The sequence below is a fragment of the Lygodium microphyllum genome, chromosome 14, assembly GCF_053477565.2.
Source record: "Lygodium microphyllum isolate KBCC chromosome 14, Lygodium_microphyllum_v1.1.10, whole genome shotgun sequence".
In the NCBI taxonomy this organism is placed as follows: Eukaryota; Viridiplantae; Streptophyta; class Polypodiopsida; order Schizaeales; family Lygodiaceae; genus Lygodium; species Lygodium microphyllum.
Window position 1 is genome coordinate 15110077 of NC_141148.1, and position 16648 is coordinate 15126724.

Below are 16648 nucleotides of genomic sequence, written 5' to 3' on the forward strand. Positions count from 1 at the left end.
CTACAATAGGGGGTTGTTGTCATGGAGGAGCCGAGAGCTAGGTCAGGTGGAGGTAGCCAGCTGGGGGGCGGGGGGGCGCGGGGCTTTGTTGGAGCAGAGTACCTGCAGCCAGCTTTCTTGCAAAGAAGGAAGAGGTGATTACTCATTCAATACCGCATTTGTGGAAGTGGGGAAGGGTTAAAACCTAAGATCCCCCTTTTGTAACACAACCAATACCTTGATTTTTCTTAAAATATTTAAATTAACAATAAATTAATTCTTACAACCTCTCTCTCTCTCTCTCTCTCTCTCTCTCAGGAGCTTAACCTCCCTCCCTACTTAAGCACGAGAAAGTTGTATCTCAAATCCTCGAGTCTCGTCACTTTGTACCGATTCCCCCCATTTATGCACAAAAGGGTGCATTTGGCATGACGTAAAAAGGAAAATACAAAGTAATGAATTCTCTTTTTGTTTCGTGTGCACCAAATTCCAATGTCCAAGAACTCTCTCTCTTTATCTACGATGATATTCAAATTAATGTGTTGCAATTAAAAACACCATTTTATTCATAAGACAACAAATTCCAAGTGTTCACATCAACCAACATAGACGGAAACTAACTATTCACATGTGTTTCGAAATTTGCAAGCATGCACCTTTTCCTACTCCACAACTTTAAAGTGTGAGCAATCATGTGGTCATCGTATCCTGGTCTTAGCAACATAACCAAAAAATGTTGCCCTTACAATCCCAATGTCGAAACCACAAACACATCCTTGTTATTGAAGGGCTTTGATGCATGAAGTACATAGTTACATCTCACCCAGCCTTCTCATCACATGCACGCATAAACGTAGCAAACGGATTTAGCAATACCTACCACGTTGTCATGGCATGCTTAGAGAGTCATGCTCCATGATCCAAGCACATGCTCAGTTGCTCATCTCCTTGTTTCCATTGGTGCCATGCCTAGATGAACCACTAAGGATAGCTTAAGGAGATAAAGAGAAGTGGAGAAAGCTTCACTTGTCATGTCTCTCACTCTCTCTACTTCACACTCTCCCTATTCTAAGACCACATGTTTTGCACACACATGGATGGCCTTTTCCATTATCTCTTATCTTTTTTTATAATAGTTCTATTGTTTCCTATCCTTTTTAGGCATCCAACCCACACTTGTGGGCTCTCAATCGGCCACATATATTACATGCATTGTGAGGCTCAATCAACTTGTAAAAATAATAGTACTTACAACTTGCACGGGAGTGAGCCCCACCCTCAATTTTATATTGATAACATTCTTGAAAAGATAATTACTATATGTCACATAATCGTAAAATTTATTGCATATCATATGAGGATGTTTCTACTCCTTTGTATGCTTGCTCCATTGCAAGACAAGGGTTAACACGCATTAATATACACACACTTTGCTTTGAGACAATATATCTTGGAAGTATGACGTTTACATGGATTTTTTGAGAGATGGCACTTTCTAAAAAGACCTTTTCTTGGCTCAATGGCTTCTTAGTATGCATGAGAAATTGAGTGTACATCTCTTTTTTTAATAGCTCTATGGCTTTTATACATTTGTTCATATGGCTCTTTAAAATTTCAGCAACTCAAAAGCCTTTAAATTTTTCTTCATTTTCAAGTATTTTCATTTCACGTTTCAAATACATAATATTTTGTGGATTGAAATTTCTTATGCACACTTATGTGATGAAGTTTGATGGGTAGGTCTTACCGCATTTGTTGACAGTGATCTTCAAACCCTTACATGATGACTTACTTCACTCAAACCTAAGAGATGATGTTATAACTATTTGTATCTAAAATAAATAAGCTTAACACCACAAAATGTAGCTTGAACATTTTGCAAAACTTAACTTATTAATTCATATTTAGACAAGTGGTGCTTGTGAAGTCTAAAATCCTAAGCCAATCTTTGATAATGCTTATCTTTGGGCTACAATACCAACAACCACATGAGTTTAGTGCTTCACATAATGAAGTAATACTTAGAAAGCTTAAGACTACAAGAAGAAGCTCAAATAATGAAGTAATACTTAGAAAGCTTAAGACTACAAGAAGGAGCTCAAATGCATAACATAAAATTGACCTTATTCTTTGAGATTTGGACAAGTGGCATTGAAGTCAAAACCCCTAAATCTAATCAAGATTTAATGAAGTTTACTTTTAAACTACAATACCAACAAACTAGTGGATGAATGATTTCTTATTTACACCGTGATGCCCTTTACATTGTGATGCCCTTTACACTAGCAATGCCCAAGACGTTTAGCTCCAAAGAAAGCTCTTAATGTGTACTTCAATGTGAACTTTGTATGTATGTAGGAAGAGAACCAACTTGACTTTTGAGCCTAGGTCTAGATATCTTTATTGATCAATGGAGCAAGTCTAAGAACGTCTGAAGGAGACTAAAGTGGATGACCCGCTCTAATACTATCCGAAAAAACCTCCACAATCAAACATAAAAACATGTGAGAGAGAGAGAGGGAGAGAGAGAGAGAGAGAGTGTGTGTGTGTGTGTGTGTGTGTGTGTGTGTGATGACCAAAATGTGCATGTTGTACTTAAATAGGCATCAATACAACTACTATTGGTAACAAAGGCCATCCCTAGCAATGGTTAATACCTCTCATTAAATAAACAAAGGACAAGTGAGCTATGGTTAAATTGAATGACATTGTAATCCATGTAGGATGAGGATAATTCTTGGAACACATGCAAAGGAAACAAGCACCATGACCAAAGAAATGCAAAGATGTCAAAGTGTAGACTAGGAATAGAGCTATCACATGTGACTAAATAAAAACTCTATGCACATCTTTATCAACCACAAAAAGAAGAGAGTAAAGCAAGTAGATGTCTTTAAAAATGGGATATGATGCCAATTAAACAAATTTGTGAGTTAAACAAAATACCTTCAGCGCACAAAGAAGATTATTGGAAAAGATTTTTTCACCAGTAAATCACGTAGAGGAGCCTGTATGCCAGTACTATAGAGTTACAGATACTGGTGGCATCTTCCATGATGATGAAGGAAGGGATGTGATTCACCTATAACTAATTTTCCAAACATCAATATTGATTCACTCGACCTTTTTATGCAATTAGATATTATACAAAACTTGACAAGATTAGACTTACGTGTGAAAAAGAGATGGCAAAATCCAAGAAATGCAAACTTTGCATTTAAAACTTGCCATAAATACCCATTTACCAAGATACAAAATATTAAAAAGCGATCCACCTCTCCAAAGTTCAAACAATCATTGGTTCTCTACTGGCTTGGGATTAGATACCCCAGTAATCCATGCCATCAACAATGTGTTCATTTTTAGTCCACAAATCGGAAGCTCAACTAACATGTTAAACACTCCACCTGGGGAATATGGTTGAAAGACTGAAACTCAAAGGACTCGACGGGGACTTGTACATTGGAGGGGTTCCACTAGGATGGACATTATTTCATGGAAGGATGATACTCGTGTAGGTAGGTAAAACAAAGATACAATGATGATAGTAGACTCACGTGCATCTAGTATTGAGTGGACCCAACGTCTTTAAGTCAATTCAAGAGTGATTGAACTGGGGTGCAACAAAGCAAAAGCCTTCTTATAATGGAAAAAAGATAGGGAAATGTAATCCTTATTCTGATCCATGCACATTTTTAATCATTAGCCAATGCTAAAGAGTCTCCTCCACTTCATATCTACTTTCGCTCACCTTGACCTCATAACTGCAAATTAACACTGCAACATCCACTGAATGTACTCTACACTTCAATGTTCATGGTGCTTGGGTTACACAGGCTCATGGAAACTAGTATTGAGTGGACCAACAAACTTTGAAGGCAATTCGAGAGTGATCTCTGACTATGCTTCCCTTAATAGGCCAAATATCTAGTTTAACTCACCTTGATCACATAGCAGATTAATACTACTTAGCATCCAATAAGTATACCCTACATCATGGTCACTCACCTTGACCATATCAGATGAACACTACTTCATATCCACTGAGTATACCCTACAGTTTGATATTCATGGCATTTGGTAAGTCAACATAAGGAACTTTCAGTGTGCTTGCACAAATTAAGCAGTTTTGATAAAACTCTGTAAGTTAGCTCATCAAAAAAGGAGGCAAGTCCCCCAAAGCTCACTACATGAAAGAATGACTTGAGCCAATCATGGATCAGGCCCCTGAACAAGGTAGCGCCTTTTCCAACCCCAAAAATGAGGCATAAAACACCCATGTGGCATTGTATGCACAGTACATGGCATAATCATTAGCATGAACAACTTGTGAAACCCTAGTATCCAAGGCACTCTCCAAGTAACAAACATGGCAAGCAACAATTCAATTAGACATTTGAGCTTGTGATTGTTCCGGTACACTAAGAGAACGCCCTAGATCTATGGCACAAAAGATGGTCCCGTTTGAAGTCAGCCTTTGCTGCAATCTTATCATTAAAGCCAAATCCACACCTAACAGGCAAAGACACCCAAATCATTACTCTTGTTTCAATCTTTGTCCAAACTCGCAAACCTCCAGTTGATTTTGCCCAGAATTAAACATGTACCAAGGGAAAAAATTGCAGACAATAAAAGTGGAACTTGTACAACTGAACAGAAATAAGGTGACTATCATACAATGTCCCAAGACAAGGGACAAGAAAACAAGCTCTTGGCCTGATCAAAAACACCTCTATAAATAATCTACATTGCTTGCAATAGTTGCAAGAATAATGAATGATTAGATGATCATCGTGATGTCATTCATTGGCTCTGATCTTTCATTCTCTGAACAGATATTTTTCTGTGCAGAACTTGAGACCACTTAACTGCTAATAATTTAGTCTTTATGATACAAGATCCAAAGATTGTGACATTACTCACAAACAATCTGTTTGAAATGTCTCTTCTTCTTCTGCTTTTCCGGTCATCTCTCCAAGATAATACATCTTGACTTCATGAGTGGCAGCAAAGCTAGAAAGTCTCTCAAGCATCTCAGCTAGTTGTATTGGAAGATCAAGACCGCATAGCCTTCAAGCCTCAACAGTCTGCTAATATGTAATTTGTATCCTTCTGTTGCTAGTAAGGTCTTACCTCTTTTTCGTTCGAGTTAAACTTTTTCCTTGCCTTGACTGCACTGCAGATGCTCGCGTGGTTCCTGATTGACAACTTAGGACATCAAAAAAGAGTTGAAAACACCCCACTTGAGATAGGCACTAGGATTATTCACATGTCAAAGGCTTCATTAAGTTTCAAATAACTATAGAGATACAGATAGTCAGCAACTTAAATCTGTAAGTGTCATCTTAGTAAGGTTGTATGGTACAATGCATACACAAAACAAAAGTAGCACTTAAAGCTTGAAGCACGTACCCTTCTCAGATGGCTTTTCCTTCTGGTACACTTCTTTCCAGCAATTGTCTAGACCTTCACGAACAGTGACCAATTCATCCTGTTTCTGCTTGAGCTTGCCTATAACCATGGGCAAAGCAGTCTGTGGGTCCTTCCTTATCATCTGTTCACATTCTATACCATGTTCTACATACAGCCGTTCACAGCAACGCCAATCAATCACTGTGGCAACAGAATTGTTTCCAAGTAAGACAACCTATCACATCAGATACTTCACAGCAAGCTTCAAAGAGAAATAAGTTGGACGATCTACCAGTCAAATAATCATCCACATGGACTTCTTTACTTGATCGCAACCTCATCATTAGGTCTTCCATTCGCCTGATCGCTGCTCTGGTGCATTCTAGAAGAACATCCACCTCACACCTGGAAATTTTATCAAAACCATGATGATTCACGACAGGTCAACATACATGGTTCTAAACAAAGTGAACACAATTTCTGTCTTTTGAGGTTGCTAAGAGTGACTAGGGATGGCCTGGAAACCAAGCCAGAACTACCGCATATCTAGGAAAAGCATCTGATTTACACATTGACCTGTTCAATTCTGATGATGTTAAGCACAACTTTCTTCTCTGATTTGGAGACATGAAAAAGCTATGACCTATATCTTTCTCTCAGAATTGCTATTGTATGCAAAAATTAACTCCTGACCAAAACAGTAACATCAGACTCTACACAGGTATTCAAGTAAGACATTGAGGGCGATTGCAACATTGCCATTTGCCTTAATTAGGAGATTCCAATTGATATAGTCCACTAAAGGCATTTGACCTTTAACCACTAAACAATCTTCCAAACATGGGTGTATTTAATAAAGGATTGGAAAAGATAAAGAAGGCCATCAGATCTACATGCTTGAATGTGTTTCATTTTTCCTTAATGCATATATGAAGAATGAAAGTAAGCAGAAACTATTGGAGAGAACCCTTGCCTCTGCTTTCTTCTCACCTACCAATATGAGGCTAGCCTCCTCCCACCTTTGGTTTGGCCTGCTGCCCCCGTCAGTCCAACTCATCCACCCTTTCTTGCTACCCTGTCCTCCCCAACAGCTTGTCTCTATTTGGATTCATATCTTAATAATCTGTGGATATTATATATTTGGATTCATATCTTAAAAATCTGTGGATGTTATATTTTTCCCACTGCAATAATTAAGCTATGAAATCAACAACTAATACACTTTTACTCGTAACCATTATAAGAAGACCAAATCCAGGGTGATACTATCATTTGATTTGGTAGGCTATGGATCGATCCAAAGTGGTCTAGGGAATCTCCGTCTAATGAATGATTGGCCTTGACTGATCGATCCAAAGTGGCCTAGGGAATCACTATCTAATGAAAGATTAGCCTTGACTACAAGTATTCATGATGATTGGCACTTCTGTTTTCAAAAATTAAAGAATACTATTAATAGATTCCTTGCCAAAATTTCCAAGGGTAGAGTACAAGATTAGGCTTGTATTGGATTTTCAAGATGTAACAAATATAAAGCCAACAAAAACTCGGACTAGTAAAAGGCCTGAGTAAATAACCAATCAAGACATCTACAATCCCCGATTATATGTGACTGAAAATGAAAGAATGTACTAGAATTCGAGATCCTGAGAAAAGCATGTCTTCCACCTTAGTCTTCTAATCCCTCGCAACCTCTCCCATCTCCCTCGAAGAGTGTGGATAACCTTTGCCCATATCCTAGAGAGAGTCTCTGCAATGGACATATCCAGTAAACCTATAGCATGGCTATGGCGATTCAAAAGAACCAAGGAATTACAGTGGCTATCAGTTCCCATCTGTGACAACATCCCTCAGTCGACTCTGTCTGCAAGAAGCCTAGCATGGCTATCTTGCTCAAGAGCTGACCAGAAATGATATAGAATTGACTTCCATGAAAATCCTCACAATTGCAATGAAGGCCTTTCTCGACGACCCAAGCTTTTGACCCTCACCTCACTATCATAATCTGTCTTGTACCATGAAAGACTATCCTTACATCACTATCATAATCTGTCTTGTACCATGACCCAAGCTATTGTCCCTTACCTCACTATCATAATCTGTCTTGTACCATGAAAGACTATCCTTAGGACTCACCTCCATACATCCTGAGCCCTAGGGCAACCCCATAAGCAATGCCTCTGAGTCTCCTCTCGCTTTCCACATCTAGCACAAGCCACCAAGAACCTGCCATAGCCAAGCCACATGCCAATTGCTGCTACCAACCATAGAAAGATTTTGATCTTCTTGGGTCTAAGGCTATCATCCCATCTCCTCCAAAAATCAGCTAGGAATGCCGATGCAATGCCATGTCCAATATAATATTGGATAGCCACTAGCACCACTCTGATCCGGCTCATCTAGATCCTCTTCCCCAGTCTAGTGATGTATCTGAAAAAGGGGACATCCATGGGTCTCTCTACAAAGCGATCTCTCCAACCTCTTCCCCTAGGTCCCACTGTAGTCTCTAGAGAAGCCTGCTCCAATTGTAACAATTGGCTTTGAATATGTGTATTCAAGGATCCCTAGCACTCATTACCATGTGTTTAAGTATGTAAGTGATTGGCCTCAGATAAAGCGTGATTGGGCTCAAAAAACAGTGTATGAAAGATATTGTCCTTCATAAAATTAGGTGCCCAAGAAGTTATCAAGGACAATAGGTATCCCAGAAGTTATCAAGGAGATTAATCATTATACTGACAATGTGTGACATGAAACTACTTCTCAACCTAGATTGTTTATTCATGTATATGGAATCAAATGAGACATGCTTGTGCTTTTCTATGTTTATCTTTGAGATATAGATTTTGTTGTCAAGAGATTTTCTCCATCTCCATATCTGAAATTTTTCCTAGCATTCTATTACCTCCTTTGTGGGCCATGTTTATGGTCTAGACCAACCAATTGGCCAACCATATTTTCATATTTTCAGGTCAGTCAGTCTACAAGTCGAACTTGTTCCCAGATATTGGCATACTTTAGGCAGCTCCTTTGGATAGTGCTTTCAACTCTTAATTCTAAAATTTCCTCACTTCCTCCTTCACACACTTTCATGTTTATCCTCTCTTGTCGACTCCTCTATGTCTCTATTTCCATCATGGTACTAGGGCACAAAACCCATTCTCACCTTGGAAACTTATCTGAAACGCAGACAGTCACTGTTCATGGAATAGTTGCAGTTCAGACCTGTGTTTCTCACGCTAAAAGCATTCCCAACCTGATCAAATTTCATGGTCTTGCAACATTCTGCTCTTCCTGAGCCTCCAGCACATGTTCTTTCTAGAAATTGCTGGATGTTTGCAGTCTACAGCATGCCCTAGTTCATAGTGGCCCTTTTTCTGATTAATTGAGGTGTCTAATGACCACTCAAACCCAAGACACAGAACTGCACTATCTGTAGTAGCTAGCAGTTCGTATCATTTCAGCCATTGTCTTTGAGAACTCCCTCATCTAAGGCTCCCAGCGGCCATCAACTGCTGCATTTTTGCTGTAACCCAGCATTTGTGCAGCAAAATTTGGATTTTTCTGCTATTCAGCAAATCCATGAGATAGATGGGTTCCCCACCTATCCTCAGCATCATATTGACTAACAACCATTCTATTTGGAAGAGATGCCGTAGGTGCACCAACATTGGGACATGAACAAAGGCAATGCTGTCGTTCCATAGAAATGATATACTTCAGCAAGTGAACACAAGACTCCCTTTTCTCTCTCAAAGACAAATAATTCCCTGGTATAAAGTTTTAGGACTCTTTTTGTGCCAAGCGGTTGCACCCTACTGAGGCATCTCCAAAGCCCCCGAAACTGGAGGATCAATCACCAGCTTACAGCATTTATCCATCTCATCTCCTTCCACTGGCTCATGAAAATCCTCGCCCAAAGTCTCAACATCAGAGTCCGATTCTTTTTCTCCCCCTTCTTGAATTTGCTGATGAAGAAAATCCATATCCATGCATATCCATTCCCAGAGCAACACAAAACAAACCACACCCAAGAAGAACACAAGCTGACTAAATCTCTCTCTCTCTCTCTCTCTCATATGAGTGTTGGGAGTTTCTACCTTTCTACTGGTGGGTGGAATGCTTACCATTGTAAGATCTCTTAACTCTAAAATTTATTTGAATAACCTTACATTTAATTCCAATTTGTTATATGTATGAACAATGTCTTTCATCTTTGATTTTCCAATTTGTTTTCAAGAATGTGCAACTAGGCAATTCGACCAATCAAGAGGTATACATGCTATGCTGTGGTATGTGTGAGCTGCTCATCAATCTTCAGCATTGGAAAATAATCAATTGGGGCAAAGAGGGTCATTATTATGATTTACTATAGTTCTCTCTCTCTTCTTCAACTTCTTCTTCTTCTCCTCTCTTTTTTTTTTCATAAAACAATTCCTCTCTCTCTCTCTCTCTCCACATCAAGGTAATTGTATTAATTACAAAAAAAGTACAAGATTACAAGATACAAGATGGCTTCCGTCATGCATAAAATCAGAGACATCACAATGAAGGTACAAAGGAAGCAAAATGACTTAAGGGGAGCATAAGAAATTGCGGTATGCCAAGCAAGCAGATATTGTCTAGGGAGAGTATTTGTTAGCTCAATCAAGTCTAGCTGCCCATGAAGAAGCCCTTTCAAGCAGGCTATATGACTCTGCATGCCCGATGAAGTATTAAAGATGAATGCATTCCTCGTGGTCCATGTATGCCAACAACCCCAAAAGCGCAAGAAAGGAAAGAACACTTTCATATCTACCTACAAGGTGTCCACAAACTTGGGATGTCCAAAGACCCAATCCTTTGGAAGCATCGGTAGCCCAACCACTCGTAACCAAATGGCCGATAGTAGTGACCAAACCTCTCTCTCTCTCTCTCTCTTTTTTTTTTCGTAAAGGGTAATTGTATTAATTACGAAAAAAGTACAAGTTTACTTGATTACAAGATACATGATGGCACTAAGCCATCATGTGAAACGGTTCTAGTTCTAAGAGTTACAAGGTCATGGCAAAGATATAGAGGAAATTGCCATATGCCAGGGACGCAAGTCCTCCCGGGAAAGTAAGTCAGAATGTTGAAGAAGATCTATCTGCCAATACAAGAGGCCCTTAAGCCTAGCAATATGCCGCTGAACATTACAGGCGGAATCAAAAAGAAAAACATTCCGAATGGTCCAGTTATGCCAACAGCCCCAATATTGAAGAAAGTGAAACACGAGCTTCATATGTGGCTGTGCCGGTGTTGGGTATTTGGGCTGCACAAAGACCCAATCAAAGGGCCTTAGCGAGAAACCAACCACTACTCTCCAAACGGTTGACAAGAACGACCATATTTTCTTAGCAATAGGGCAAGAAATAAATCGGTGACAGGTAGATTCGACACTGGTGGTGCAAAAGAAACAATTGCCATTGGATATTCATCGCTTGGAAAGAGCCGAAGCAAGCGGAAGACCCCCAATCATCACCCTCCAAAGAAAGACCTTATATTTGAAGGGTGTCTTGTTCAGCCACCCTTCCATCACAGTTGCCCTCCACCATGACCGGGATTTACGCAATCCCCATAGAGCATTAGCTTTAGTGACCAGCCAGTGATGATCTTTAATCAGAAGATGATAGACCTGGTTAGCGGAAGCGTTGCCTAAACTCAGCCGGCCTTCAAAGTCCCAATCCTGCCAAGGACGATCCGAAGCAAGGGCAGGAAAGGGTTGTCTGCTCTGGAGCACCATCAAAAGTTGTTCCCATAAATGCCTGTATCCACGAGGGATTCTAAAGATCCTCCCGGCTGTACGAAATGATATTAACACATTGCGACTGGCAAGGGTGGCATCCGCGACTGAAGTTAAGCCCAAACGTGCCATACGGTTGAATTGTGGTCGAAGCTCTTCTTTACCTTCCCATGAAAGTAACCGCGAGACTGCCAGCAATTCCAGTTGAAAAGAATTAGCAACTAAACGATCCTCCGCCAGATGTCACTGAGCCTTCCGGAGGACCAGTTTCCAGAAACATACCAAATGGGTAAGCAGTGATGAAGAGGAACACAAGAATCGGGAATCGGCATTAAGAACATGCCACCATGAACTCTGGATTTGGGTATTGCCATGCCGAAGCCCATGCTCCTTAAGGAAATAATGGGCTATAACGACCCACGGATGATAATCTAAGCACATGGCGCGGAAAAGAGACCAACAGAGGGCCTTCATGTGAGTTTGGGCATCCAAAATAGCTCCTCCACCCATGCGTTTGGGGGTGCACGCATGCGACCAAGAAATCCAGGAAATGCCTGCATGCAAGGAATCTTTCTTCCATAACATGAAACGAATAAACTGAGTCAGAGCATTCAGAGTAGTAGTAGTCCAGGGCAGCAAGGGTAAGAAATATGTGAGCATCGGCAACATAATTGTCTGGGCTACTTTGAGGCGAACATGGAATGGCCAAGCCTGAGACTTCCAATACAGGAACTTAGCTGCCAGTTTCTGAGAAGTCCACTGTAGAAGCTGCTTTGGGGGAACATCAGCGCCCAAGGGGTAGCCAAGATGCCTGACAATGGAGCCACGAGGCACAACGATACCCTGCCAATTCAATGACTGCAAATCCGACTCCGTGCAGCTGAGAATGGCTGATTTCAACGCATTGATGCGAAGGCTAGAAGCCTGACCAAAGAGAGCCCAAACATCCAATGCTTTGCGAAGGTTATCCTTATCCGCCCGCAAAATCGTAAAACTGTCATCAGCCAAGGATTGACTAATGAAATGTTGTCCAGAAGGAAGCGACAATCCAGCCAACTGAGTGGAAGCTGCCATATGAGATAACATCGAAAGAACCGGATGAGTTGCAAGGGCAAAGAAGAGCGGGCTCAACGGGCACCCCTGTCTGACAGACAGGGCAAGGGCAAATGGCTCGGTAACGCCTCCATTCAACATGACTCGCGAAGACGCCGCTGCACTGATGATGTAGATCAGTTGAGACATCCGAACACCAAAGCCCATAGCAAACATAAGCTCTGCAACAAAAGACCAGTCCAGATAGTCAAAAGCCTTTTCCAGGTCCAATTGAATCAGTACGACCTCCTGATTAGAATGCCGTGCATAATCAATCGCCAGTTGCGCATTTAATACATTGTGCAGAATGTTTCGGCCCTTAATGAAACCATATTGAAGAGGATGCACAATGGCAGGGAGATGCTTGTGGAGAGCCGATTCGCCATTACTTTGGCAAAGATTTTGTACATAGAACCCATTAAAGAAATTGGGCGCCAATGTTTCAACATAGACGGCGAAGGAACCTTCGGAAGCAATTTAATAAGTCCTTCTTTCCATGAGGAAGGCATAATCCCTGTTTCCCACACCTGCTGAAACAAAGCCGTCAATGGTTTCGCCAATTGGGTAGCAAAAACCTCAAAGAACTCATTGGTGAGCCCATCCCAGCCAGGACTTTTATCCTTGGGTAAGTGTAACAAAACATCCATAACCTCCGCCTCACAAATATCTGACTCCATAGTGGCTTGTATGTCCTACGGAACCTAATTACGAACCAAGTCATAAAAAACTGAACGGGCCTGAGTAGTTTGGGCTGAAGGTGGAGAAGTGGAACCAAGTAGGTCGATGAAATAATTCCTACACATATGCACAATAGTCTGCGGATCAAGGACCAGGTGCCCGTCTGCATCCAGAAGTCTGGTCATATTCTCTCTAGCAAGAGAGGCATGGAGGGCTCGAAAGAACTTATGAGTCTGACACGCATTATCTTGCAAAGTCTCCGTCAGATGCTGCAATTTGGCCTGCTGATACGATTTCAACTGAAACTCTTGAATAAGATGAGCCACACGCATTGCCAGTGCTAGTAGAAATGCATCATCTGGAGTGTCCATCAGCAGAGAACGGACCAAAGCCAGCAAGTCCTCCGCTGCTTGCCGACGCTGTCGACAAAGAGAGGCATGGTGGATTCCATACTGCCGAGCAACCCGCTGCACATTAGAGAATAATCGTTCAAACGAAGCAATGCCCTGAGAGGAGAAGTCCAGTAAGAATCTATCAATCAATTGCTGCATATAACCCTGAAAGATTACATGCTTCAAATAAGACGAGTTAAAACGCAAAGGGAGCCGCTCCAGAAATCGCCTAAAAGGTGCAATGGGTTGTGCGAGCATCTCAAGCTGCAGAGGAAAATGGTCCGACAATGCATATTGCTGCAACACTTTCATTTCAAGCATCTCAGGGAGGAAATCATCATTCTGCATGATGTATATGCAGTCCAGCCGCGACCATGTTGTTGCATACTGAGCGGAATGGAAAGTAAACCCTGTAGAAGACGGGTGCAGCCAGGACCAGAGATCTTGCTTAAGAACAGCAAGAGCCAACTCATGCCACCTACGGCTTTCCGGCGCGTCCATTACCAAATGCTCTGATGTGGACTGCGAAGAATCAACACACATATTGAAATCTCCCATGAAGAGGCCCCGTCTGCCAAGTGACAAAGAAGTCTGCAAAGTATGCCAAAGCTCCCGGCGCGATAAAGGATCATTCGGAGCATAGAGACCAAGTAACCATAAGATTTCTCCATCGAATAAAATTTCAATCACCACAATACGGCCATGCACATCATTTTTAATAAGAAGAGGTTGATATTTTTCGTGTACAATCATGAGCACACCAGAATAACGCATGGCCTGTGTCCCTGCATAGAACAGACGAAAGCCATGGCAATCTACAACTTTTCCAGCTTCACCGTGACTCTTGTGTTCAACAGCACACAAGACATCCCACTGATTCTCATGCCATACAGTCCACATGGCATGTTGCTTATGGCGATAACAGATTCCTCGCACATTCCAAGTGGCTATTTTCATGTGTTTTTTATAAAAGAAACTCAGGTACGAGGCACAGCTTGCCTCGATTTGACCTTTTCTGCGAGAATGTCCAGGACTCCCTCATCCAAGAAATCAGCCAACACGGCAAAAGAGTTCTGCGGACCAGATTTGGAGGTAGACGGCATATCTGCTGGCTTGGGAATGGAGCGGGGATAACGACGATCCCACGGGGTAATGACGTTGCCTCTGGTATCAAAAGCCAACTTAGCTGGTGGACCCTTTGGACGATCCAAATACACTCTCGGAGTGGGCTGAGGACGGGGGGCAGAGGAAGCCATCGCAGGAGGAGAGTGCTCCGACGGCAACATTTCTTTCCTGCGCATATAAGTACGCATGGAATCTTGTGACGCAGAAGGCACAAAATTCTCCATGCCAGCAACCACCCTGTTTCCTTTTTTTGCGCGTACTTCAACCCAGTCTGTGCCATGGGAATCTAAAACCGAAACCTGTTGTTTACCTTTATCCAGAGCTTTAGATGGGTGAATAGCATCCTGCGATGGGACATCACATACCATATCTTCCATGGGTAGCGCAACATGCCCAGCATCTGAAGTGTGTTGCTGTTCTGGGCATTCGGCCATGAAATGCCCTGATTTTCCACAGGAAAAGCAGTGTCCTGCAAAATTGCCCCATTTCAAACGAAAGTGTCAGGGATGCATGCCAGAGCAATTGAGATGTAACCATGCAGGCCTTTTCCTGGTAGTGTCCCATAACATACACAAGCGATTAGATTCACTGCCCTTAAACTTGGAGGGACCAGAACCGTGCCCACAGCAACCATGGCGTCCTTCAACAGTGGCCAATAAACAGCCGGGCAATTTTCCACTTCAACCCATACAGGGCACTCCCGTTGTAGCAGGCGCTGAAAATCTGCCATTGGGCGCCATGGTACAACATGGACCAAACAACGATCAAGAAACAGAGGCAGTTTAGACAGAAGAGCAACACGGTGCGTCTCAGATTTTAACAACACCTCAAAAAAACCTCGGGGCCCCACAAAAATCTCTTCAACACATTCCCCTTGTAGCAGACTGTGCAGCCACTGGCGAATACGGGAAAGCTGGGGGATTCTACCAGTGAAGAAGAGTATCACCGCACGATCATAGAATACTGAAAAGGAGCGCAAGACAGATTTGGGATCAACTGTGGCTTCCAAAACATCTTCCGGTGCAGAGTCAGAAAAGGCTTCCTGATTATGTTGAACATAATCGCCAAGTAGAGTGTTGGCAAACTCTAGCAAATGCTCCCAGTCAACATCCTGAGAGTCTGCAGAGTCCGAAGCAACCTGAGCATAGGAACGATCCTGATGATCCATTGACTCCTCCGAAGTGTGCTTGGTGCGTTTGCCTGTAGACTGAAAGTCAAGAGCAGTGGGCATCTCTTCATTGCACGGAACCATATCATCGGGTTCCTCGGTATCAGTGTCCGGACCAAGCGCTACCACCGTTTGGTCTATAAAATCCAGGTCCAAGCCAGCCATGGTGTATCACTGCGTATACCGGTCAGAGGCCGAACGAAGATCTCACGGGAGGCAAGAATGCACAGGCCGTTCTTCCTCTTTCTCAAGCAAAAACGAACCCGGCACGGGACTGACGAAGAAGCTTGGGAAGCGCATGCACAGAAACAGACAGCCACTGTGCAGAGAAGGCACGTCCGCAGGCAGAGAAGGGCTCGTTCCCTTTGCTGGCTCACGCTGTCGCGCGCTCTGTGTGGCAACCTGGGTGTGACTGGCTGCTGGCCCTTGGTGGCAAAACGGGCAGATCAAGGCGGGCAGCAGGCAGGGGGCGACGGAACGTCCAAGCAAAGGGCGAGCTCTCTCTCTCTCTCTCTCTCTCTCTCTCTCTCTCTCTCTCTCTCTCTCTCTCTCTCTCTCTCTCTCTCTCTCTCTCTCTCTCTCTCTCTCTCTCTCTCTCTCTCTCTCTCTCTCTCTCTCTCTCTCTCTCTCTCTCTCTCTCTCTCTCTCTCTCTCTCTCTCTCTCTGTGCAGTGCGCACTGTAGGGCGACCAGCTGTTCGCAGACAGGCAGGGGCGGGAGTCGAGCCGCAAGGTCGAACAAACCCCACGCGGGTCCGAGGGGCAAACGCAGGCAGCGCGTGAGGTAGAGGAGCACGTCGGCGGGTCAGGAGAGGCGCATCAGATCCTCTCGCTCCCTCTCTCGGACGGGCACAGACAACGACGGCGACTGACGCGCACAGGCACAGGTGGGCGAGCACGGCGACTGTCGAGCACAGGCGAGCGAGCACGGACGACGGCGACTGTCGCGGCGCAGACAGGCGACTGAGGCGGCGCAGACAAGCGATGGCGTGTCAAGCGACGGCGGCGACAAACGCGATGGCGTGTCAGGCGACGGACGC

General features: G+C 43.0%; 1 protein-coding gene across 2 annotated transcripts in view; it reads right to left on the bottom strand.

The window, feature by feature from the left end:
* Positions 1 to 4561: 4561 nt before the first annotated feature.
* The window catches only part of LOC148025349 (paired amphipathic helix protein Sin3-like 3), a 51463-nt gene continuing 39376 nt past the window's right edge, over positions 4562 to 16648 (bottom strand). The window contains exons 6-8 of one of the 2 annotated variants that reach the window (XM_087692389.1): positions 5684 to 5796; positions 5392 to 5556; positions 4562 to 5176 (exon numbers count right to left, since the gene is read on the bottom strand). In XM_087692389.1, coding sequence (XP_087548515.1) covers positions 5109 to 5176; positions 5392 to 5556; positions 5684 to 5796 — 346 coding nt within the window. In that variant the 3' untranslated portion in view covers positions 4562 to 5108. Of the gene's footprint in view, positions 5177 to 5391; positions 5593 to 5683; positions 5797 to 16648 lie in introns of both variants that reach the window. The other variant, XM_087692388.1, reaches the window with a different exon arrangement.